Source organism: Sorex fumeus, unplaced genomic scaffold (genome assembly GCF_029834395.1).
Source record: "Sorex fumeus unplaced genomic scaffold, SorFum_2.1 ptg000009l, whole genome shotgun sequence".
In the NCBI taxonomy this organism is placed as follows: domain Eukaryota; kingdom Metazoa; phylum Chordata; class Mammalia; order Eulipotyphla; family Soricidae; genus Sorex; species Sorex fumeus.
Window position 1 is genome coordinate 24,256,906 of NW_026606066.1, and position 25,608 is coordinate 24,282,513.

Consider the following 25,608-nt stretch of genomic DNA (forward strand, 5'->3'; position numbering starts at 1 on the left):
TTACTTATAAATCCAGTACAATATAAGTACTCAATGTTGTGTAACAAGTTAAAGGCCAATGCCAGAAATTCTATTTTTATAAAGTGAAATTTACATGCCAACTTATAACCTTTTTGATGCGATGTGGCAAATTATAAACTATTTTTGTTGCTGTTTTGTTTTGGGGCCACACACAGCTGTGCCTGGCGGCTACTGCAGCCACAGTGGTTGGATGGTTGCTCCTGAAGATACTTAGGAGACCATGTAATGCTTGGGATCAAACCAGGACTCTCACATGCAAAGCATAGGGTCTCGCTTTTGGCATTAAATCCTTGGCCTGATAATTAAATTTTTAACTGCTATAATTTAAGAATTTTCTACTATAGCAATTACTTAAAGAGAACTTGTAGGGAAACAGTGACAGTACAGCGGGTAGGGTGTTTGCCTTGCATGCACCAGAACTGGATTCAATCCTGGGCACTCAATATAGCCACCAAGTCCTGCCAGAAATGTTCCCTGAGTGCCAAGTCAGGAGTAAGCCTGAGCCTCCACAGGCGTGTGGCCCCCAAACTAAGTTAAATAAACAAATAAAGAGAACTTGTAACAACTTGTATATCGAATACACTGAAAATAATATTAGCATGGGTCACACCCAATCTTAGGAAAGAGAAACAAAATTTTATTTTTTTAATCATCAGCTTTTGAATTAAAATGAAAAGTCTGAAGAAAAATTGACCAAAAAAATAAAAAATAATACACATTCATCTCGGTCAGGTGACCTGCCTGGAAACAAGAAGAGTTGGCAAGCTACTATCAGAGAGCTATAGAAAGAAGCCAATTGTGTTTGATAAACACACTTAAACAAAACAGACGGTTTTCTTCTACTTCTAAAAAATGGCAGGTTATGAGTTCTCAGAATGATATGACTTAGTGGTTTAATCAAATAGTTTTAAAAAATTCAAAGAACAGAAGCTGGAAAGACAGTACAGTGGGTAGGGAGCTTGTCTTATGAACAACTAATCTGAGTTTGATCACTGACACCCCATAGTCTCCTGTGCCCCACCAGGGGTAAACCCTGAGCACAGAGTCAGAAGTAAGCCCTGAGCTTATGCTGGGTATGGTACCAAAACCAAAACAAAACAAAAACTCAAAGAAAAACAACAAAAAAGTTTAGACATAATAAATTTAAACAAGCTTGAGTATACTAAGTTCTGAGAAGCAGAATAGGGTGCATTCTTCAGATCACTTGCATGGGCTCAGTATGCACAAAGGAGCTCACTTATGATAATTTAGCAGGGTATATAAAGTCTCTCCTTTTCTTATGACTTTCCAAAAGTATAAACTTTACAGAAATCTTCAAGTAATGCAGTCCTCTTCTCTTCTTAACATGATACATAAGTTCAAACCATGAGAAAGAAGAGAAAATGCTGATTCGAGCTTTTCTGAGTCAACAGTTAGTGGTTTAAGGAGCTTGCCTTGAACTCATACTTGGTGTTATTTTCACTTTTTTTCCTTCTATTAATTTGTCTGTACATATAATGGTTTCTGGAATTTGCCTTGAACCCACACTCGGTGCATTTTCACTTGTTTCTTTCTATTGACTTGTAATCGACGATCAACCAGATTTTGCTTCTCTTCTAAACCAGCCTTGCAGAACATATCATGGACTTCTCCTGTAAGTAAAAAATGGCAACCAAATGTATGACATATTACTGTAAAGAAGTCAGAAACAATGGAACATGAATGGAAGCATTATGCAACTAAATTTCATTTATACCAAGAAACGGGCCGCGCGACATCTTATCAGGACATATTTTTATGATATCTTATTATCTCATTCCTACTCTGGACAAACTTGCAGGCTATTGCATATAGCCTGCCCACAGGGCAAAGTCTGGCAAACTCCCCGTGGCGCACCAAATATGCCAAATACCAGTAACAATGATGGGTCTCATTCTCCTAAAGAGCCTTGAATATAATCTCAGGGCTAGGAAGAAAGAGATGTTACTGGGGCCTGCTCGAGGCAATCGATGAATGAATGAAAAAAAAAAACCAAGAAACATTCTCTATTACAAATTATTAAAGGAAGACTATGAAATCAAGTGAAATCTTTTTCACATTAGTGTGCCAATTTTCTTGAAGCTGCTGGTCGAAGAGTTCACAGACTGAAGAAGCACCCTTCTCTGAGCAGACTACTACCTCTAGAGCTCATGAACTTGAGCGTCTGTCAATTACAGACCTCTGGTAAATGAGGGAGAGCTTCAAGAGCCCTAAAGGAATCTGCAACCATTGATCAGGGCATAAGATCTAGGCAACACCTTTCTTCCTTATGTAAGATTCATGGTTTTTCTAAGCTTAAAAAATTTTGATATTGCACAAAATGAAAGAAATATTAAGTATAAACAGACTAAAACAGCTGACAGAAATAGATACACAACACTGCTGGTTGAAGTTTTCAATATTTTGAAAGGTGCCCCTTCTCTACCTCTCTAAATTTGTTGACTTGAAGAGACCTCAAATGGCACATTATAAACATCCTTATATAAGTTCAAGGAAAGTCCTTGAATACAGGATTCATTTTAGATGTTTTTTTAAAATGAGAAACTGACAAGAGATAAATTATTTTCTATAGATTCTTAGAATTAAATTTCTTCCTTTGGCTATGACATGTCATCATTTTTTTTTCATCTCAGGGCTAATACTACCTCCAAAATGGAACAGAGAATACCTTCATTTGGGTCTAAGGATGAAACAAGTGATTCTTTAAAGCAGTTTCCACTGGAAAAATATTAAAAGGCAAAAAGGCCATTTTCAAATTTTTACATAGAACACAGTCAGCAAAGTTTGAAAACATCCAATATTTAATCAACTACTGTAGCCTCATTTTTAGAGCTTTTGAGCTTCTCCCTGAAATAATAACCACAGAGTTTTTATAACTAATAATTTCTTCTTACAGGTAAGCATACCTTCTGTAAAGAAATATGCTCTGGTGCCATCTCCTCGAACATAAAAATTTTCAGATAAACAATGTCCTAAAAAAAAAAAAGGAACTTAGTGTTTGTTAAAACAAAAACAAGAACAAAAAACTTGACAATATGCAAAGCATTCCTTATGACATTCCATTCAACACCCTTTCCACCTGTTATAGGCAACGAGGGTGACCGCTGATAAAAAAAACCCTCAGACTCATTATGTGTCTGACTTTGAAATAATTTTTGGGTGCTGTGTATTCAGAAAACTCTTATTGCTGCAAAACTTTTAGTGACCCCCCCCCCCCAACATCAGTTATGTCCCCAGATCTGTGACCCATAATTTAAGAAACCAGGCTTTATAACCCATGAAATAACTACAGGGGTTAAGGTGTTGCATGAGGTCAACCCAGTTTGATCCCCAGCACTGCCTATGGTTTCCTTAAGCACCATCAGGGCTAATCCATGAACACAGAGCCAGGAGTAATCCCTATGTAAGCCCATGTGGCTCAAAGACCCTACCCCACCCCACAATAAAAACAAACAAACAAATAAAAAACCAACTTCAAGCAGAATATACTATTACCACTTTTAAATCGAAGTTGAGTCTTATCATATCTTCCATAGTCCCGAAATAACAGCATTCCCCCAGGTTTCAGTAACTTGCTCAGTCGGTTTATAACACTTTGCATCCTTTGAAAACAAAGCAAGGTTACTCTGCTTACTGAAACCTTGTTTCACATGCTACACTTAACCTTCTTAAAGATGATGTAAGAAAAGCTCAATAAAGCCAAATTACTCTAAATATGAGCATAAGGGTCATAAAAACAAATATTTTACATAGAATGGAAAAGAATGCAAATTTGCTAAATTATTAGATTAAAAAGGTACAGAGTGGTATATAGAAATCACCCAAATGACCAGTACTAACTTCACAAGGTTCACAGAGGTTGTCAACACCAAAATGCAAAACCACAGACATTTCCTGATATTTACAGCAAATTAAGGTAGCTTTCGAGCCAGATAAAAACTAAAGTCACTTTATATTCTTTGCAAGATAGATAAAAGATAGAGCCATGCCAAATTGTACACCGTCAAATGAATCATTTTTCCTCCAAAATGAGCTCCTTTTTCCTCCTGATTATTTAGTTTAAAGATAGCATCATTCACCAAAGTATAGAACCTCAGAGAAATCTTTGATCCCTTTCACTTTTCTCTTCTGCTATTCTCTCCATGATCATTTGATCATCAAATTGTACTTCTTTTTTTTAAATGACATCTTTGATATTTTCTCTTTTGTTTCCCATTCATTCTCCCTTACTGTAAACTCCTATCTTCTTAGGGATGGAAACAGAATAGCTTCTTAACATGTTTGATTATTCTCCCTGTCATTTCTTCCTGCATGTTACAGATTTTGTTTAACATGGTTTTGTTGGGCAAGAGAGATAGTACCAAAGGGAAGTCACTTTCCTAGCACCACAAATGATCTCCCAGGCAGCCCCTGCAGGGGGGAAAGCTTCGGGGTGTGTCACCTTCCAACATCCCCCCCCCAAAAAAAACCTACCCCCAAATGATGGTTTTGTCAAATTGTCCCTTTGCTCAAAAATTTTCATGATTTTAATTCATACAATAAACATCTTAATTTCTTACATTGAGACACCTTAAGAGCTACAAATGACCTCAACTGATCTTTCTACTATCTTTCAACTAATCTTCCCTAATCTTAAGCATCTCCTCTAGTCAAATGTTACAAGCTTGCTCTGAGCAGTAGATGCCTTCACTCATGTGATTTCCCCTCAGAGAATTCTATTCTCCTTACTATTTAAATCATATTTGCATGGCAAGCCTTTATTTAATTTCTTTGTTTACTTTACTGATGCAGTTCCCAGTCAAAGACTGCAACACCTTCGAACAGATCCTGATTTAATGTTCTTTTGGTTAAGTGTTCATGGCCTTTACGTGTGATTATGGACGAGAGATGGCAAAAATTTAAAATGTTTTAGCGATGCTGGGGGGCTGAGAGTGGCTGTTTATAGAGCTCTACTGAGAAAAGCTCAGCAGGAATGACCAGCAAAGTACAAAATCAGCCCTCAGTATCTGCCTTCTTAAGACAGCAATAAAGGGGAGCATGTCTGGATTCCCTGCAACTTTTGCTTTATCTAAGCAGCATACAACCTCTGAATATTCTGTTTTTTCAAAATGAGGAATTCGGATCATATAATCTACAAATTTCTCATTGATTAGAATAATGTGTGTGTGTGTGTGTGTGTGTGTGTGTGTGAGTGAGTGTGTAGCACTGTAGCACTGTCTATAGCACTGTCTTCTCATTGTTCATCGATTTTTGCTCGAGCTGGCACCAGTAACGTCTCCACTGTGAGACTTGTTACTGTTTTTGGCATATCAAATACGCCATGGGGAGCTTGCCAGGCTCTGTCATGTGTGCGGGATACTCTCGGTAGTTTGCCGGGCTCTCCAAGAGGGATGAAGGAATAGAACCCAGGTATGCTGTGTGCAAGGCAAACTCCCTACCTGCTATGCTATCGCTCCAGCCATGTGTGTGTAAGATTGATTATATCAGGTATATATGAGAGAGCGAGAAAATAAAGTACAAAATGAGTGAAGTATGATAGAAAGAGGTAACATAACTAGATAAGCTCTTTTACAAATGTAGCATAGGCAGCCATACCCCACCTCCCACATCTGTTGTCATGCAAACTCATCTCTCTGCCCAGCTTTACAGACTCATGACTAAATCTTGGAAGAGATGCAAGCCAAGCCAACTAAAATTTATGGGTACACCAGTCTCTGGGCTGTAAACTCTGGGCATCCTTGGGAGGGAAGTGGGCTGAGTCCCCGCTATGCTGAAGCCCTGGCAGCTGCACCCACACCTCACAGCTGCCTACATGCCATGGCCTCAACTCCACTGCTTCTTGACAAATCTCTGAGGAAACATCAAACTGACAAAAATTCCAAGTACACCAGTTTTTAGGCTGGGAACTCTGGGGCATTCTCAGAGTGGGGCAGGCAGTCTCCTCTTCCCTTCTGGCAGCCCCGGAAGCCCTGGCAGCCACGCCAACTCATCAGCTTGGTGCAACAGTTTCTAGAGTGTACGGTTGCATATGTGGCCCCGCAGCACCTTTAAATTTCATAATACTGACATTCCAGTAGGAACACACCAACTTAGATGAGGAAGTAACATAGAAACCAACTGAGTTCAATGAACACAGAAGGCTCAATTAACAACAAAAAGCACAGTAAACTCCCAGACAAGGACTGAATGATCCCATAGTGAGATATAATGATTTTCACAAATTTTCTTTTACTCCATTTCTTAAAATTCCATTATTCATTAAACAAGCAACATAAAATAAATTATTTTGTGCCTGCTAAGGGGGTAGGCATGGGGGGCGGGTGGCTGAAAAAATGGGGACATGATGGGTGCTGGAACACTGAATGTCCAAAACAACTATATTATAAACATCTTTGTAAGGCACGGTGTTTAAAAAAATTTGTAAAGCAGTTTAAAAAAATTTTTTTAAATTAAAAACAGAAATGAAAATGGAACATAAGAGCATGAAAGAGAAAAATAAAAGTATTTTTCTTGTTTATATTTTACAGGTTATTTTCATACTGTGATTGTAGCCTTCGACTTAAGCCATTAAGAAGAGTATGGCTGAACCTTAAAATACCTGGTTTCAGGATAAAGATTTCATGTACAGGGGCTGGAGTGATAGCACAGCAGGTAAGGTGTTTGCCTTGCATGCGGCTGACCCGGGCTCGATTCCCAGCACCCCATATGGTCCCCTGAGCACCGCCAGGAGTAACTCCTGACTGCAGAGCCAGGAGTAACCCCTGAGCATTGTCAGGTGTGACCCAAAAAGCAAAAAAAAAAAAAGACATTAAAAAAAATTTCATGTACAGAGAAAAATTTGTCTCTGCAACTGACAGTAAAATATGCATGAAGAAAAATATAGAAAAAACAAAGAGCCAAATACTTCAAAATGTATATACTTCCTTCAGCAAATCCCTCCTTCGTAACTACCCTTTAAGGTCTACAGTTGTGAACAGAGACCAGCAGTGGGGTTGTGAGGGGTGTGAATAAGCAGCAGCAGTGGGGAGCTGCTGGTTTTGATCCTTCCATTTTGGCCCCTGAGTAGTTCCAGAGTCAGCTCCTGAGAATGAGCTGGGGTGAAGTGACTAAGGCAAGATTGGAAGAAAGCTTCTTCGTTTTTCCCCTTAACCGACTGTGTTAACCTCATCTAACTCTGGAGAGAAGGAAAGGAGAAGGAAACAGAGTAGATTAAAAAGAAAAAATGAATATTTATTGATTTCTTCTCTACGCTTGGGTCTGTGGTAAACATACTTTTATTTCATGGACTAGAAGAATAGTTGACTTTTCTTTTGTGGTGTTCTACAGTTTATTCCCATTTAAGCTGAAACCCCCACATTCAAGGTCTAGCTGAATTGCTTGTTGTTCATTTGTGCATGGATTTTAAAAGCTGGGAAGAAGCCACTTTTCCAGAACTTTCCTGGAGCTGAATCTATTACCATAGTATTAAAAAACCTAAAAGAGAAATACCTTGTCTTTTCACTTACTGTTGTGTGACTTCTACTTGATTACCTTATTTTTAGATCATTTCCATTTAAGGTAAAGTGGCTACTGAGCTGATCATCTGAATTTATTTTATAATAAATAAATAGAATGAACATACTGTACTATAAAAGCAATCTTCCCAAGACATCTGCTTCCCCTTCTCTTTAACATTCAATTCAAATCATGAGAAAATACATGATCTAAACGAATTTCAAATAGTCTTTTTGTGGTCTTTTTTGGAATTTAAACATTTCCTGTTATGGGTGTCAAATAGAAAATCTTGTTCTCTATCCTCCTACTCCATCCTTTTAACTATTCTTCCTTTTAACTATGAAACAAAATACATAATTAAATCTTTCTACCAGTACCTGAATAATGCCAATAGTCTAAACAGATTAGCAGAGAGGAACAGGTTATAGAAAATGGGAGAAAAAAGTAGTTTCATGGAACCTGAGATATCTTACCAGGTACACATACAGCTTTAGCTTAGATTTAGAAATCTAATTTGTTTTTCAATAAGTTATCAAAACGGTCCTGTCTAAAAGAGACATACCAGAACTATAAAGGGTCTTAGTGAGTTTGCAATTGCAGTTTTTTTGGGGAAAGGGTCACACTCATCAAACAATAGACAGATGATGCCAAGTCTGTGTCTGTTACTAGAGGATCAGGAAAACACCACATTAGGAAATTTCTGAAGGCAAAATCTCTGACAAACCTTCCCACATATGCCTTATACACATGATGTGGCAAAAATGTAAGAAAAGTGACCATTATATTAGTGCATCACTGTATCACTGTCATTCCGTTGATTGTCGAATTACTCAAGCGGGCTCCAGTAATGTCTATTCCTCCCAGCCCTGAGATTTTAGTAGCCTTTTCTTACTCATCTTTTCCCAATGACTGGAGGCTCTTTCAGTGTCAGGGGAAGGAGATCTGTTGTCGCTGCTATATTTGGTATATCGAATACGCCACGGGGAGCTTGCCAGGCTCTGCCTGTAATTATTAGTGCATACTAATATGCACTAACAAGGGATCACACCTTGGAGGGATTTGGGAGAATTTACGGGATGCTGGGGATTGAACCAGGGTTGGCCATGCAAGGCAAGCACTCTATCTGGTGTACTATCTCTCTGGCCCCACCAAAACAACTTTTTAAAGCCTGTCAACAGACCAGTATGAAGCCAAACAGCTAGTACAATTTCCCTCTTGGGAGTCGATTAGGCTGTTCTGAATTTGTAATTTCCTTGAACACTGTCATTTTTAATAGGTATGTGTCTTGCCAGAATATGTTCACTTCATTCTGACAGTGACAGAAAGCTCACTAATGAAGTAGTTTGACCAGCTCCTTTCTAAAAGTCTGAAGGAAAAACTGCATTTAAAAGGTTGCATATTAAATATAATGTCGTTCGCTAAATAATAAATTCTTGAATTGTCATTTTTGCTTTGATAGTTCTGGAAACCACTACTGATAAAGGAGTTTTACATGGTTTCTGTGCCCTTTCATCTTCATTTACCTGTCAGGATGAATAGAAGAGAGCACAAAGACAAGGAGGATGACATCCAGGATCTCATCTGGAAAAGGGTAGGGTAAGCCATCATCACAGACATCATGAACGAAGGCATGGCACTGAGCTGCTCTATAGGAAGAGTGCGACTGTCACGAAAAAGAAACCAAAAGGGCGGGCAAAGTAATTAGCAGACTTCTAGTATTTTTTTTAAATAAGAAATAGAAGAGCCTCCTTTTTTTTTTTAACTTCCCCCAAATGCCTGCTTCTGTAATTTGAATGTTTTGAGCTGCCATAAAATACTTAAGTCGAGCCCTTGGACTTGAGAACAAATATTTGTTGCAATCCCATTTTAATTTTGAAAGTTGAGTAGGCAAGACTTGAGTCAGTAAGCAGTATTTTTGGAAGCCTGCCTAGTATTCTTAATTTTAAAATTTTATTTATATGTAAGAAAACAAAAAAAATAATTTCCTTTAGAGCCCCCCCCCCCCCCCATCCTTTCTCCCATCTACCACCCTCTTCCCTTGGATAACCTGTTTGTTGTACTGACTAGTTTGTTTTTATTTCGCTATGTCCTTTCATTAAATTTAATTATATTACACACAAGCAGTATCTGGTATGTCTGGTATATCATCCACTTAAATTTCTTTTATTTGCTATAAATGACAGTTTTGCCTTTTTACAAATAGCTAAACAGTACTCTAATATATATATATATATACACACACATGTATCAATGTGCACATGTGTGCGTACACACATACACACACACACACACACACGTTTTCCTTATCCAATCATCTATCAATGGGCACCTTGACTGTTTCCATGTTTAAGCTATTGCAAATATCACTGTGTTAAACATTGGGGTAGACATAATTTTTCAAGTTTATGTTTCTTCAGAAGTATGACTGTTGAGTCATAGTATGACAATTCTTTTAGCTTTCAGCGGAGTCCCATACTATTTTCCAAAATGGCCACACCAAATTACATTCCCACTAAAAACTTCCTTTTTCTTCTTATCCTCATTAGTATGTACGTGGTTGTATTTGCTTTCATGTAAACAATCCTCATGAGTGTGAGGTATCTTAATATGGTTTTGAGTCCATTTTCCTAGTGAATGATACTGAGCATCTGTGTGTGTGTGTGTGTGTGTGTGTGTGTGTGTTTTCTTTTTGGGTCACACCCGGTGTTGCACAGAGGTTACTCCTGGCTCATGCACTCAGGAATTACTTCTGGCGGTGCTTGGGGGACCATATGGGATGCTGGGAAATGAACCTGGGTCAGCCACGTGCAAGGCAAACACCTTACCCGCTATGATGAGCATCTTTTCTTATGTCTGTTGCCCATCTCTGTGGTATTCTTAGCATCAACCTTCCGTGTATCTGGTGTGATGGCTGTAACACGTTTCTTTTCACAATTTTCACACTGTCCTGTCCCGATGGTCCCCTCTGCCATGGACGCAGCTGGAGCTGGCCAGTTTCTATTTTTTAAATCTTCTGCCCATTTTTAAATGTTTCTTTTTAATTTTGTCATTTTAAAAATTGTTAAGCTTTTTAAATTCTTCACATGATATAATTATATAGATTAATATTTTCTCTAATTTAGTAGAATGTATTTTTGTTATACCAATATTTTCCAGATTGTTATTCTTCCTATATGATTTCAGAGCCATGAGATGATACCCAGTTTCTTTCCTATGGCCTGTTTTCTATATTCATTGGCTTAAAATATAAATATCCTATAACTGCACAATCTAATATTGGATAATAGAGATGATTGCACAACTCTGTAAATATACTGAAAATCACTTAGTTGTTTACTTTTTGTTTGCTTTTAGGTCACACCCAGGGGCTATTCCCAGTTATCTGATCAAGGGTTGCTCTAGCCCTTTGAACTATCTCTCTGGCCTTCAACTGAGTGCTTTGAAATCGTTTATTTTATGGTATGTGAACTGCATTTCAGTAAACCTGTTACTTATTTATTTAATTTAAAATTTTTTGAAAATTTTTTTATTGAATCACTGTGAGCTACACTTACAAAACTTTCACATTTGAGTTTCAGTCATACAACGATTGAGCACCTGTTCCTTTGCCACTGTACATTTTCCACCACCAAGGTCGCCAGTATCCCTCCCTTTACCCCATCCCACCCCTCCCCTTGCCTCTAACTATGCAGACATAAATGGACAGAATTTTCCTACTAAAATACTAGGTGGAAATATAGCAAAACATTGACACTGATTCACCTTAAGTCCTGAGGAAGTGAGAGTATTTTATCTTTACCTTCAGTATTTTTATCTACATTTTTCAGTATTTTAGAAAGTATGTGCTATTATATAACTACTACTTTTATTATCAGAAATTAAATGCTGTGTTTCCTATACTTGCTTGTTTGCAGAATTTCCTTTTTCACTTCCTAAAACTAGCTCTTGGGGATTAGTCAAATAAATTCAATTTTTGATTTTTTTATTTCAAAACTTTTAATTTATGAGTGCCTATTATGTGCAAATTAGATGTTTACTCTGGGGACATAAAGATATCACCTAATATGATCTGTTGGCCTTGCTATATGTACCAATAACTTTATTTTAAATTCAAAACACCTATTGTTTTTAGTGTAATATCTTAGACATCTGGCAACTATATGAGTCCCAGAAATTTAAAAATTAAAACAAAAACATTGTTAAAATTGTTACAGGGAGACAGCTTAAAAGGCTGCTTTGCATGCAGGGAAATCAGGTTTGGTCCCCAGTATGACATGATCCCCTAAGCATCCCAGGAGTGACCCCCAAGAGCCGAGCCGGGTCGAACATGAGCCGCACCAGGTGTGCACATCCCCACCTAAAAAGGGTTCAGTGAGAGATAGCACAGCAAACCGGAGCTCACACTTTGTATGAAGAAACTTGAATGTGATCTCTATCACCACATGGACCTCAAAATACCACTAGGTGTATCCCCAGAGCAGGACCAGGTATGGTCCAAAAACTGAAACGACAGACATCAGATAACAGTTGATACACAAATGTTAAAAAGAAATCAGGGGCTCTTGGAATTACCCACAAACCAACATGGAATGTATAATTCCATGTTTTACCTTATGAGTTTTCCTTCTCCCTTTTATTTCATAAATGAAACTAACTTCAAAAATATCATTACTGAGTTTGGAGTGATAGTACAGTGGGTAGGACACTTACTTTGCATTTAGCCAACCTAGATTCAATGCACAACATGATCCCCTGAACCCCACCAGGAGAGCACAGAGCCAGGAGTAAGCCATAAGCACAGCCCAAAGAAAGACCTGCCCCCCCCCCCCCCGCAAATATCATTACAGCATCAATTAAATTCCATGGATCTCTATAAAGAAAACAAAGGCATACCTTTACTAGCTCCACAGCTCCAGAAGCAAAATCACAACAATAAAGAAAACACCCTGAAACATTCCTATGAAAACAAAATAAATGTTGACATCTAGCATACAGAAATGCTCAAACTACAGAAGAAAAAAATCAGAGTAGATTTGAACTTTTTATTAAGTATTTCTTCAGTACAATTTTGGACGATAGTTTCTTGACTCTTCTTTTGAGACACCGATTTCTACAGTGGTGTAAGGGTATCATTACGTTGCTTCTGTACTAGCACTGTCTCAAACACTCTTCACTAATGACAGAGTAACTTTCAATTTCCTGACCTGTTTTTACTGGACCTCCATTATTTAGGCCTACTTGGCTTTCATCCAATCATACTCTCACATACACTACCTCTAGGTTATATATCAGAATTGTTCCATTCTGGGGCCATAGCAATAGTACAGCAGGCAGGGTGCTTGCCTTCCACGTGGATGACCCAAATTCAATCCCCAGCACCCCCATATGGTCCCTCTGAGTATTGCCAGGTGTGGCCCCAAAACTAACAGACAAAAAAGAATATGAATTGTCCCATTCCTTCTTGCCCCTATAGGCCCTCCTTCAACTCCAACTCCTGTGTCTTATAGTTCTTCTGAGCTTACTCAAGTTCCACCCTTGGTGTCCCTTATTGCTTCATCCTCCTCTTTCCTATATATATCATTCATTTATGTCTTGGGATTATTACAGAGGCTCAAATGCCTTGATGAGGTGCAATAGCTATCAGTTTGTAAAACAACATTTAAAAAAGAACAAAACACTAAAATGCTAATTCTTTTTTCATCTTATAGTCAAACATTTGTTAAGTCTCATGTGTACCAAATATTACACAACAAATTAGTAAATAAAGTAATAAAACACTAAGAGTATGGACTTTGTTTTGGGGGGTCACATCTAGTGGTCCTCAATGGACCAAGATTAGGATCTCCCCCATGCAAAGCACTTACTTTAACTCTTTGAGTTAGCTACCTGGCCCCAAGAGGATGGATTTTGGAGCCAAAGAGACTGTTTAAATCCTGGACTTGTCACTCAAGAAGTGCCTTAGATTTGAGTGTTGCTCAAATCTCAGGCAGAGTGTTGCCATTTATTCATGTAAAATATTGACTAATTTTATCTTCCACTAAACTTAGGTAAGTTTTAATCAATCTTTACCTGAAATTCAGTGACAATAGCCGGAACACTGTTATTCACAGACTGATGTTTGCTATGAATTCTGTAGTCAGCACAATTCTGGATCCTAACTTTGGAACACACATTCTTTTTGTGTCACACCCACTCTGATCTTTACCTTCTATGCTGCTGTCAAAGAATCCATCTATCATGTAGCAAGTGAGTTAGAAAGATTTTATGTCATTAAATAGTAATTCTGAGATTACTTTAGAACCACTTGGAAAACTGATCAGTTTAGTACAGCTTTTATGGAAGAGCAGCTATGATATGGACCTTCAGGTCTTAAGATTTCGAAGGAGGGGGTTGGAATTGCTGTTCGCGGGGGATTGGTGGTAGGATTTGGAAGTGAGAGTTAAATGCCAAGTGTAAGAAGCAGAGTTGATTCTGAGGGCACTCATGGGTATGTGGCAGGGTATATAAGCCCTCAAGAACACAATGAATTCCTGATTTGATTTATGAGGCATTTCGAGCAAGAAAATCTTCTAAATAAATATGTAATACTAGCACAAATATCTCACCTGGTCTCCATTTACACTTGAATGCTACTCATTGATAAAGACCATGTTCACATATAACTTTGATACCAGGTATTTGCATTTCATTTAAGATCCCTCCAAATAGTTTAAAGTATGATGAACAGGATTTAGTTATGGAAAGTTAGCCAGAACAGAACCAAAGTCAAAATCATCACTGCTCAGGAAAATAACTCAACAGGCTGGAGCATGTGCCTGGCATACCCAGAGCTCTGCGTTCCATCTCTAGCACTTCTCGGCCTTCACAGAGCCGGGACTCTTGTTGTTGAGCCATGTCATTGCTGGGTAGGCACAAACAAAACACGAAAGTAAAACTTGCACTGAAGATCTTTTCTTATCCATTTCTTATAAAAATGGTGCATTACTCCTATTCTTTCCTAAGAAAGCTGAATGTTGGCAACTCTGTAATTTGCTGGTGGTCCTGTATGTTTTAAATGTGCTTAGCAAATACTCTGATACAGAGTACTATGCCCTAAGATGGCTAAGGGTGGGGCTGGAGCCCCACCCTTAATACAGTGGGTAAGTCATCTGCCTTGCATGCAGCTAACTGGCAGCTAACTGGGTTCCATCCCCGGTACCACATACAATCCCCTGAGCCCCGCCAGGAGTGATCCCAGAGCACAGAGCCAGAGTAGCCCCGAGCATCTGCAGCACTGGGTGTCGCCCCCAAACAAAAACAAACCAACAAAGATGGCTAAAAGGGTATGGGCTGCAATCACAGCACAAAGGAGCTTGAATCTTGGCTCTACCACTCAGTTTTGTGACCTTGAAATAGTCATGTAATCTCTTTCTGTTTCCTCATCTTTAACAAAGAGAGAAAAATGACGTCTAAGGTGTTCATGAGGAATGAATTATTTCATATAGCATCCAGAAAGGTGTCAATCTCAGAATAAGCACCAATGGAAGACAATGTTATTACTGCTTTTGTGATTATCAACATCATTACTACCATCATCATTAAAAGATCCATGAACTCTGCCTTCCAGGAAACTTGGATAGTACGAATTTAACATGGTTCTCTATAAATCTCCATATCACCTAGAACACTTTTCTGGACATGACATATCTAACTCATCATGAAGAGTAGGCACCTTTGGGCAATACTTATTATACACCCACAAGATACACATGCAAAGGAAAAGAAAGCATTTGCCGTGTGCCATGGAGCCACAGATCAGCAGTGTGACCTCTGACACTGAATTCCCACTGCATCAGCAGCTCAAGTTGAAGTCTTGTGATCACCCAATGACTTCCCAGAGCGTTTCTATAAAATCAGGTGACTGCCTTGGCCTTTCTCCCAGAAAGCAGGTGTAAATATCACCACTACTACCACATCACCAAGCACTTTCTTGGCAGGTGGTTTAAGAACTAAATGATCCTTGGAGAATGATACCACCTCTCAATTCCAAGGGTCTAATTATGGTAAAATATTCTGAAAATGTAAAACATTAATCCCATGCCCTCAAAAAACAATAAAGCATAATTTCTTAGGTGGAGGAAGAAGTCTAATCCTCCCTTTGGAAGGCTAATCACTGGCTGGTTTGCCTTTTAACAGTGAATTATCTCAGGTTATTGAGCTACAAAGTTTTCTAAAATGAGGCAAGAAAGAAAAAAGAGTCAGGGAGAAGGGAAGCAAGAGCTCTCATACTATTAGTTGGACAGAGAAGGATAAAATACAAATACGAATCAAAATATTAATTAGTGAGTATCTACTGAGCTATGACTACTTATACAGCATTATTAGGATACCTGAAAAATCAAGTAGGCTAAATATACTCTGTATATCAAGGAAAATACGCAGTAACAGGAAAGACAAGAGATTAAAAAATGACATGATTAATAATACTTTCAGATTAATAATACTTTCAGATATCATAAAGAAACACACAATCAACTAAGATCATAGCTTTAAGTATATTGTGAGTTAGAAGATTCCTGGGGTGAAGGAATCTGAGTATATGGTATTACTAAACAGGAAATATTCACTCAGAAATTGCAAAAGGAAAAGAAAAAAATAATTTAAAACACAGAATGTTTATTTAGAGTTACAAATCTGCTGGCATTATTTCTGCATGGTCCCTTTAACTGGGAATGATATTTGGGAATTATCTAGTATTTACTATGTTAGGTTTGTGATAATATTGGAGAATGACCAACCTTTTTGCAATACATTGTATCTTTGTGAGTATGCACGTATAGTGTCCAGGACCAAACCTTGGACCTCATACATGTAAGCAAGTGCTATATTGCTGAACTACACCTATAACCCAATACAGCATATCTTAAAGATAAAATTAAAGTAATACTGTTGAATTAAGGAGGATTGAGGAGGTGGGTATATGGGAATTCATGGCATTATCTATTTTGGGCAAACAATTTTATATTTTCACAGTGCAAAAGTAAGAAAATAACATAATTAAGTTTAAAAGTATAAAAAGAGGTGTATAGAGGTAGTAGCACTGTAGCACTGTCTTCCCATTGTTCATCGATTTACTAGAGTGGACACCAGTAATGTCTCCATCGTGAGACTTGTTACTGTTTTTGGCATAGAGAATATGTCACAGGGAGCTTGCCAGGCTCTGTTGTGTGGGCGGGATACTCTCGGTAGCTTGCCCGGCTCTCCGAGAGGGATGGAGGAATCAAACCCAGGTCGGCTGCGTGCAAGGCAAACGCCCTACCCGCTGTGCTATTGCTCCAGCCCTATAGAGGTAGTACAGGGGTTAAAATATTTGCCTAGCAAATGGCTGAAACCAATTTGATACCTGGCACTGCATATGGTACTCCAAGTTCCACCAGGATCACCAGAAATGATCCCTGAGTAACACTGAGTGTGGCTTCACCCTCTCTCAACAATCAAAATATGCAGAGAGAAAAACTGAAAGGAATTAGAACAAAAAATTTTATCATCAGCTATGTAAGGATAATGGGAAGGGTAGATGATTAGTCCCTTCTGCATCTAATGGAAATGTTCCACAGTGTGCTCCTTTTGATTTATAGTGACAAACTGATATGAAAATTCTTTGGGGTGGGGTGAAGTTACACCCAGAGTTGCTTACAGGACCCTGTGGTGCTGGGGACTGAACTACAGACTCCTGCATACAAAGCATGTATTCTAGACCTTTGAGCTCCATCTCTGGCCCCTTGTGTGAGAGTAATCATGTAAGAAAAAAAGAAGAGTAAAATTTGACAGATAAGCTATAGACTTGAAACTGTTGGAATTTTATCAGACACATCTTGCTGTGATAACTATTCTATACCACATTAGTGAGCATGTGAAAAGAAAAGGTGTTTCAGAAGAACTGCGTCTCTACACCTACTTCTGTTTTGTTGAATCTTAGGGTTAGTTGCTGTTATCTCCAAAATAATTTCAAGTTCCGGAAACAATCATTTTCTCCCTTTTTTTTGGGGGGGGAGGGGGACTTGCTTTTGGGATCACATTCAGTGGTATTCAAGGCTTACTCTTGGTTCTGTGCTCAAGGATCACACGGGATACTGGTGAATGAATCTGGGTTGGCCATGTGGAAGGCAAGTGTCCTACCCACGGTACTATCTCTCTAGCCCCTATGGAGACAATAATTCAAATTATTAAGCTTTTGTTTTGTTTGTGTTAGGGCTACAGTCAGTGGTACTCAGGGCTTACTCCTGGCTCTGCACTCAAGAATTACTCCAGACGGTGCATGGGGGAACGTATGGGGTACCAGGGCTCGAACCCCCTCATGTAAGGCAAGTACCTGCTGTACTATTGCTCCAACCCCTATTTTTAAATACTGTGTAACTCCAGATTTGATGACAAAATAAAACAAATGCTAAAGTATTAAGTTTTAAATTAAATTTTCTATGCATAAAATGATATCTATGTATCCTGGAAGAGGAAAGAAAAATCCCATACATCAAACAATTCACAGCTTAGTGGAAGGATCATTTCTCTTGCTGCTCTTTTCTTATTCACTTAGCCATATAATCACAAGCTTAAACAATGACTTCGACCAATTGTAGACAATCCAGGGCTAGGAAATACTATGTTCAGAGTAATTCCAGATTATATGAAACTAGACACTCAGATTTCTTTTGTAATTTGCTTTAGCCACTGTTTATATGGGAGCAAGAACACTACTGGCAAATATAGCCAACATTTTCCCAGAATTTCTCAACATCCCATACATATGTAAAATTTTATGAGAAAAAGACACTAAAACTCACTGCAAAGTATTCAGAATTGGAAAGACACTATTTCCAGCACCACAGCCAACCTAAAACCAAAACAACAAGTATATATGAGAACAAGGCTATATTTCCTCAACAATGTCAAATATTTTATTTTTTAAAAACTAGAAGATGGACTGGAGTGATAGCACTGCAGGAAGGGTGTCTGACTAGCACACAGACCACCCAGGTTCAATTCCCAGCATCCCATATGGTCCACCCGAGCACCGACAGGAGTAATTCCTGAGTGCATGAGCCAGCAGTAATCCCTGTGCATTTCCGGGTGTGACCCAAAAAGAAAAAAACCAAAACCAAAAACAAAAAACTAGAAGACATTTACTGGATCTTTGAACTGAAGAGTTTTCCAAACCAAAAACAATGAAATTAATCACAAGAATATTTTAAAATAATAACTGAAAACATTTAAAATGTTATACTCCCAAACACAGAATAAATCAAATTAAAAGATAGTCACCATACTTAAGAAAACATCTGCAATAAATATAAATGGCAGAACTTACTTGAAAAACAGATAAGCAAACAAAATATTAAATACAAATGATTTCATACCATTCATTCATAGCAGAAAAACTATCTGACCTGTTTCATAATCAAATATATGCAAATCAAAACAAGCTATAATTTTATGTAATAAAGTAGAAAGTACTAAAATAAGAATACCCCAGTCAACAAATGTACTGATGAAACAAATATACTGCTGTGAAGCAAGATCAGTTACAACTTCTTAGATAGCAATTTGGTGATATATCTTAAGAGTATTAAATATTTAGGTGCATTCTCCATCCTGGCGTTACCCACATCTTAACCTGAAAGTCTGTGTTCTCTCTTAACCATGTGATTCTCTATCTCCCTAATTATTTTTAGTAGGGCCAGAGAGACGGTACAGCGATTGGAAGTGGTTTGATCTCCAACATCACATATGGCCCCCTAAACCTGTAAGGAGTGACCCCTGAGCAGGAATAAGGCCTGAGCACTGCCAGATGTGGCTCAAGAACAAGAATTTTTTTTTAGAAAATTGTAAAATAGTAAATCTAATCCGTAATAATTTTTAAAGCACTGTAATCTATATTAAAAGATGTCTGTCGCAGAAAATCCGAAGTAATTTCACCCAGCTGTGTGAAGTAGATAAATAAAATTGTAGTACTTCACATGAATATTGGAACTATGAAACTACTTAAAATTTTTAAAGACAGAAAAGTTGCTTATTATATAATGCTAAATTGGAACAAAGTAAAAACCCCCAAAACAAGTTCAGCATGCCCAGTTATATAATTAATTATATAAGCTAAAGGAGAAAAAAAATGTAAAATGTCAATGGTGGTTAATTCCCTTCATTGACTATACATAATTTCACTTGCCCCTTTTTCTTTATAGGAAATTCTCTATGATTCATATATGCTACCTTTATAATTAGAAAAAACTTTAAAGCAGAAAACCAAGGCCTCCACTAGATTATAGCAAATCATGTATCTCACTTATTTCTATCTCATATAAAAACCAGTAATAGAGAAATGAAAACCGAAACGTTACCAGTATTTAAAACCACTATTGGGGGCAGAATGATGGTACAGTGGGTAGGGCGTTTGCTTTACATACAGCTGATCCAGGTTCAAGCCCTGGCATCTGATATGGTGTCCCAAGCACCACAGGAGTAATTTGAGTGCAGAGCCAGGAGTAAACCCTGAGCACCACCAGGTGTGTCCCAATGCCTCCCCCACCCAAAGTAAAAAAAACTCAAAATAAAAACAAAATCACTGTCAAGTTAGAAATTAAGATAACTTAAAAAAAAATTAAACCCACAAACTAATAACCCAATTAAAGATTTCAGTGCCTTAAATATCTTTAATATATGAAACCATACCAAACACATGTTTAGATATGACCATCTCCCTCCTAAAAAAAAGGTCTGGACTGTTAAAAAGTAAAGAGGAATGTACACTTTCTTTCTAATGGTAGGTGAGAGCCCATCTTTGCCCCCGTAAGTACAATACCTCCAGGATTCTGAACGTGGCCTTGCTGCCAGGGAACGGTGCTGTCCTCAGAGACTCTGTTCTGTGTTCTCTAGAGCCTTGACTGGGAAAATCAGATTCCACTTTGCTTTGAACACCTGAAATGCTACTGTTCTTACAGTGATCTTTTCCCTTGGGTATAGTAAGGCAGTGCATTCTTGAGAAACAATCTGCAGCATTAATTTTCACATGCTGGTATGTCACTTCTCTTGCCTTCTCTTCAGTTTTTTGACCAACTGGAAGAATTTCAGGAAACTCTCTCAAGAGCCAGTTGCGATCCTTGAAAAACTTATTCTTGTGAATCTTATAAAATGCATTCCAATATTTACTAGCTTCACGTTCATATTTAACTAAAAGGAAAAGGAAAAGAAGGTTAATTTTACTCAAATTCTGTTTACTATTTATAGTAAATAATATATATAGTAAATTCTGTCTACTATAAATAGTAAGTTATATGTATTATATTTACTGTTTACTGTAGGTTAATAACTACAGTTTAATAACGAAATATATTTCAAAATTAAACACTTATAAATATTATATGCTTTATCATTTATAATAGTACTACTGAATAACTTTAATAGTAGGGCGTTCGCCTTGCATGCGGTTGACTGGGCCGACCAGAGTTCGGTTCCTCCACCTCTTGGAGTGCCTGGCAAGCTACCGAGAGTATCTCGCCCACACAGCAAAGCCTGACAAGCTACCTGTGACATATTCGATATGACAAACACAGTAAACAACAAGTCTCACAATGGAGAGTTACTGGGTCTGCTCAAGCAAATCGATGAACAATGGGAGGACAGTGCTACAGTGCTATATCTGATTTGTTTTGTTTTGTGCCATACCTGGTGGTGCTCAGGGATCACTCCTGGCAGTGCTCAAGGGACCATATGTAAGATGCTGGAGACAGAACCCAGGTCATCTGCATGCAAGGCAAACGCACTTCCCACTGTATTGTCTCTTTGGTCCCTTTGCCTATTTTTTTTTTTAACTTTTAATAGTTTGTTCTAGAAAACTGAAAAGTTTATTGACATGTCAAAGGGGAAGAAACTCCCCATTCAGGGAAGAATCTGGTATAGGAGACAGTTCTATATATTTTTTAATCTCTTAAAAGTTAAAGCTAAAATAAGTATTCATTCTCTCAAAATGCTAGGTAGTCAGTCCTAACTTCATAACTCTGTATGTCTTTTAATAATTTGGCAAATAACTTTTGTATATAATCACTGAAAACTACTTTCTATAGTCTAATATTATAAGGTTAATAATAGAATCTTACCAAAAACTGGTAGGGCTCTTTGATAGAGAAAGGATACCTCATTTCTATGTCTCTGTGAATGCAATTTTATGGGACAAAATTGGTGCAAATTGGTAATGAGATAAGAAAATATGGGCTTATCAATGATGTCATTTCAGAGTTAGACTTGTCCACTGAAACCTCCATCAAGCCCCCCAGGATCCAGAGCCCAGCATCCAGTCTGGCAGAACCAGAACCACATTTCCTGACTCTTGCAATCTCAGGGCTGTTAGTAATTCCAATCTTCTGCTACTTGAAGAAGCATCTTTACCTAGTGACATTTCCCAATATAATGTATTACAGAAAACTTCTAAAGCTTATTTCTTAATTATGTTAAATTTTTTGTCCCCTCTAAACAGTGCTCAGATGTTGGTTTGTCCTTTCTGCCTTGCCACAGGGAGCTTAGGTTTACTGGGTTACTCCCATCACAGTGCTCCCATTCCTCTATGTTTATTTGTAACTTGTTTCTTTGGCTCTGTTAACTTGTAAATATTGCTTTTTTTTCTCCTTAAGTCCTTTGCATAGTTAACTCAGAGCAACGTCCTTTTTGTGTAGACACAAGAAGACAGTCAATGCTATGCTTTTGTAACTTGGGAGTTAATTGACACCAAATGCTATTCACTTGTGGGCATCTGTTCTCTCGACTTAAGCCTCAGTTGCCCTTACTTCCTAGCACCCCAAAAGCAGAGTCCCGAAGACAGACTGGATGGACCAGGATAAGCAGTGAGCTACCCTGGCATGGAAATGGGCCAGGTCAAAGTGCCGTAATACTTAACTATAAGCTAAGAGCATGGTCATGGACAAATTCTGTCATGATCCAAAAAGAAAAATTAGATAGGACCCTGCTAGGGTTAGAAAAGATTAATCTGGCCTGAGCACTATAGTCTGAGACCTATAGCGAGATGTTCCCAGGAGAGCCACCCTACAAGCTCAATGTATCTCTTACTGTGGCCATACAAAATAATATTAGGAAGTATAATTAAGATGTTGTGCTGGTGCGATAGCACAGCGGGTAGGGTGTTTGCCTTGCATGCGGCCGACCCGGGACCCGCGTTAAATTCCTCTGTCCCTCTTGGAGAGCCCAGCAAGCTACCGAGAGTATCCCGCCCACATGGAAGAGCCTGGCAAGCTCCCAGTGCCAAAAACAGTAACAACAAGTCTCACAATGGAGACGTTACTGGTGCCCACTCCCCTTGAGCAAACTGATGAACAACCATGCTACAGTGCTCCAGAATTAAGATTTAATTAAGTTATTGTACTAAGTAGAGGAGAAAAACCCCTAGGTGGTATTTATGCCCTTGAGCCTGATCATGGATCAGGAAGGGCTTTTGATATGTTGATTCTGCTACACGCAATGAGGGGGTTGGGGAGAGACAAGAGAGAGAGAGCAAGGCAGCAAGATGGAGCGTGGAGAGACTAGCAAGGGGGACAGAGGGAGAAGAATGTAGGGGAAGAGTGCAGGAGCAGGCGTGTGGAGAGACGCAGCTGCGAAGAGGGAGCGGGGAGAGATGAGTGGGAGAGATAGGAGAAGACGGGAATGAGTGGCAGTGTGAGACTGGAATGGGGAGCTTAGCGAGACTGGAACAGGCACATGGGGAGGATGGAATAAGTGGCACCTGATCACCAATGTTTCCTCCTTCATCTGCCTGTTGGCATGGGCTCCCCAGGAACAGGAAGCAGCTGGAGTCCACTGAATGCAAGGGGGGAGGCGAAGAGAGAGAGACAGAGAGACAGAGAGACAGAGACAGAGAGACAGAGACAGAGAGAGAAAGAGACACAGAGAGACAGAGAGAGCTGCGGGGCTCTCCCTAGCCGCCTTGAGATTACACACTCAGGAAGCCCAAAGGACACTGCCATGCAACTCATCTGGCAGTTCAGTGCTAGAAACTGAGGATGCCGGGAACCACCCTAGTGGTGCTCAGAGGCCTTAAAGGTGACACTCGAGCAATGCTTGGAAGGCCCTGCGGTGCCAGGATTGAACTCCTGTCCAGTACTACGTCCCTGGCATTTCCAAGCCATAAAACAACAACAAAAAAAAGGCATAAGCGCTTTGTGTTGCATTCCTTAGCAGCATTTCCTGGGGCTCAAGGTCAGGGTTAGGTCAATAATTTCAGAGCTCTGGCAAATCTTTTTTAGTTTGCTTTTTGTTTATGGTTATGTGCCACACCCACTGATACTCAGGAGTGCTCCTGGCTTTGCATTCAGTGATTATTACTGGCAATGCTGGGGATCGAACCAGGGTCAGCTGTGTGCAAGGTTGGCTGTGTACTATTGCTCCTGAACCTGACTGGAAATTCTTAGCTTTCTGCCTCTTCTACTTCAAACTTTAAATTAGTATAATAATGAAGCATCAGGAAGATGGCTCAAAAGGCTGGAGTACATGCTTTGAATGTGGAAACCCTGGGTTCAATTTCTAACACTCTGCGGCTCTCAGATCACTGCCAGGAGTTACTTCTGAGCACAATTCTGAGAGCATCTCCAAGCAGTACTGCCTTGTATAACCCCTCTCCCCATGATCAACTCCCTTCCCTACCCCATTCATTCATAAAACATTTCTTGAATACTGTTACATATGAAATCTAGTTCTTAGGCTTAATCTCTGGGTTTAGCATTTCCTTCGTCCAGTGTAGACATGTGACCTTTTCGGTTCATTTCTTTCTTGGGTCACACCCAGCAGTACCAGGAATTCATCTAGCTCTGTGTGTGTGTGTGTGTGTCTATGTGTGTATGTGTGTGTGTGTGTGTGTCTGTGTGCGCGCAGGAACTTCTGTGTGTGTATATATATATATACATATATACACATATTAACTTTGACCGTGAGTGTGGAAAGGTAGGACTACAGCTGAATCTTACGAAGACAATGTTTATGAGAAACAGCCTCGTTCCTGATGCCCCATTCGCTCTCAACGGAACGACCATCTCCGAATGCAACAGCTATGTGTACCTAGGTCGAGAGGTCAACATGACAAATGACCTGGCACCCGAGCTGCGCAGGAGGAAGAGAGCGGCTTGGAACGCCTTCAAGAACGTCGAAGAAATAGCTAAGAGGACGAAGAACCTCCGGCTCCGGGCACATCTCTTTGATTCCACTGTTCTTCCTGCATTAACATATGCCTCAGAGACCTGGGCCCTACGCAAACAAGATGAGAACGCTATTCAGGTCTCCCAAAGAAAAATAGAAAGAGCTATGCTTGGAATATCACGTTTCACTCAAATGAGAGAAAGAATCCGGAGTTCTGACATCCGTCGACGATCAAGAATCAGGGACGCTGTCTCATTTGCCAAGGTGTCGAAAATCAGATGGGCTGGTCACGTAATGAGATTTAAAGACGACCGCTGGACTAGAGCTGTTACCGACTGGATTCCACGGGATGTCAAAAGACCGCGTGGCCTCCCACCTACCAGATGGTCAGACTTCTTCGTCAAGATCATGAACGATCAGTTTGAGGCCCTTCATGTTCCCGGAGCGAACAGATGCCATTGGGCTACACTAGCACGCGACAGGAACAAATGGAGACGTTACTGGCGCCCGCTCGAGCAAATCGACGACTAACAGGAAGTTAAGTGATTAAGTGATTAAGTGATATACACATATATTTATGTACAGAATACTCCTGGAAGGATAATCGCTCAAGTATCAATAATCATTATAATCATTGCTCCTCAGGAGGGGAACTAATTGGCTGGGAGACTGAGGTTAGAGGAAAAATTTACATTCCAATCTTGATCTGTGTCAACCTACTGTCTTACCCCAAAACAAATGAAACAAAAATAAAACAAGGGACGAATGCCTCTCAAATTTTAAAGAAAACCTAAGCCTAGAGTAAGTTGTTGCCTGAATTCAGGCTCATTTTTGTTTCAAAGCCTTTTCTTAAATGTCCTAGAGTTTCCCTTTTCCTTCCATTTTTATCTTTATGACCTTGCACCA

The 25,608-nt window shown here is 39.1% G+C and overlaps 1 protein-coding gene across 2 annotated transcripts in view; it reads right to left on the reverse strand.

Annotated features, from left to right (window-relative positions):
* Positions 1-711: 711 nt before the first annotated feature.
* Positions 712-25,608, reverse strand: part of METTL8 (methyltransferase 8, tRNA N3-cytidine) — a 105,832-nt gene continuing 80,935 nt past the window's right edge. For both annotated transcript variants that reach the window (XM_056110234.1, XM_056110235.1), the window contains exons 4-10: positions 20,369-20,736; positions 18,354-18,403; positions 12,427-12,490; positions 9,057-9,196; positions 3,535-3,641; positions 2,946-3,011; positions 712-1,652 (exon numbers count right to left, since the gene is read on the reverse strand). In XM_056110234.1, the coding sequence (XP_055966209.1) occupies positions 1,498-1,652; positions 2,946-3,011; positions 3,535-3,641; positions 9,057-9,196; positions 12,427-12,490; positions 18,354-18,403; positions 20,369-20,736 (950 nt within the window). In that variant the 3' untranslated portion in view covers positions 712-1,497. The remainder of the gene's footprint in view (positions 1,653-2,945; positions 3,012-3,534; positions 3,642-9,056; positions 9,197-12,426; positions 12,491-18,353; positions 18,404-20,368; positions 20,737-25,608) is intronic.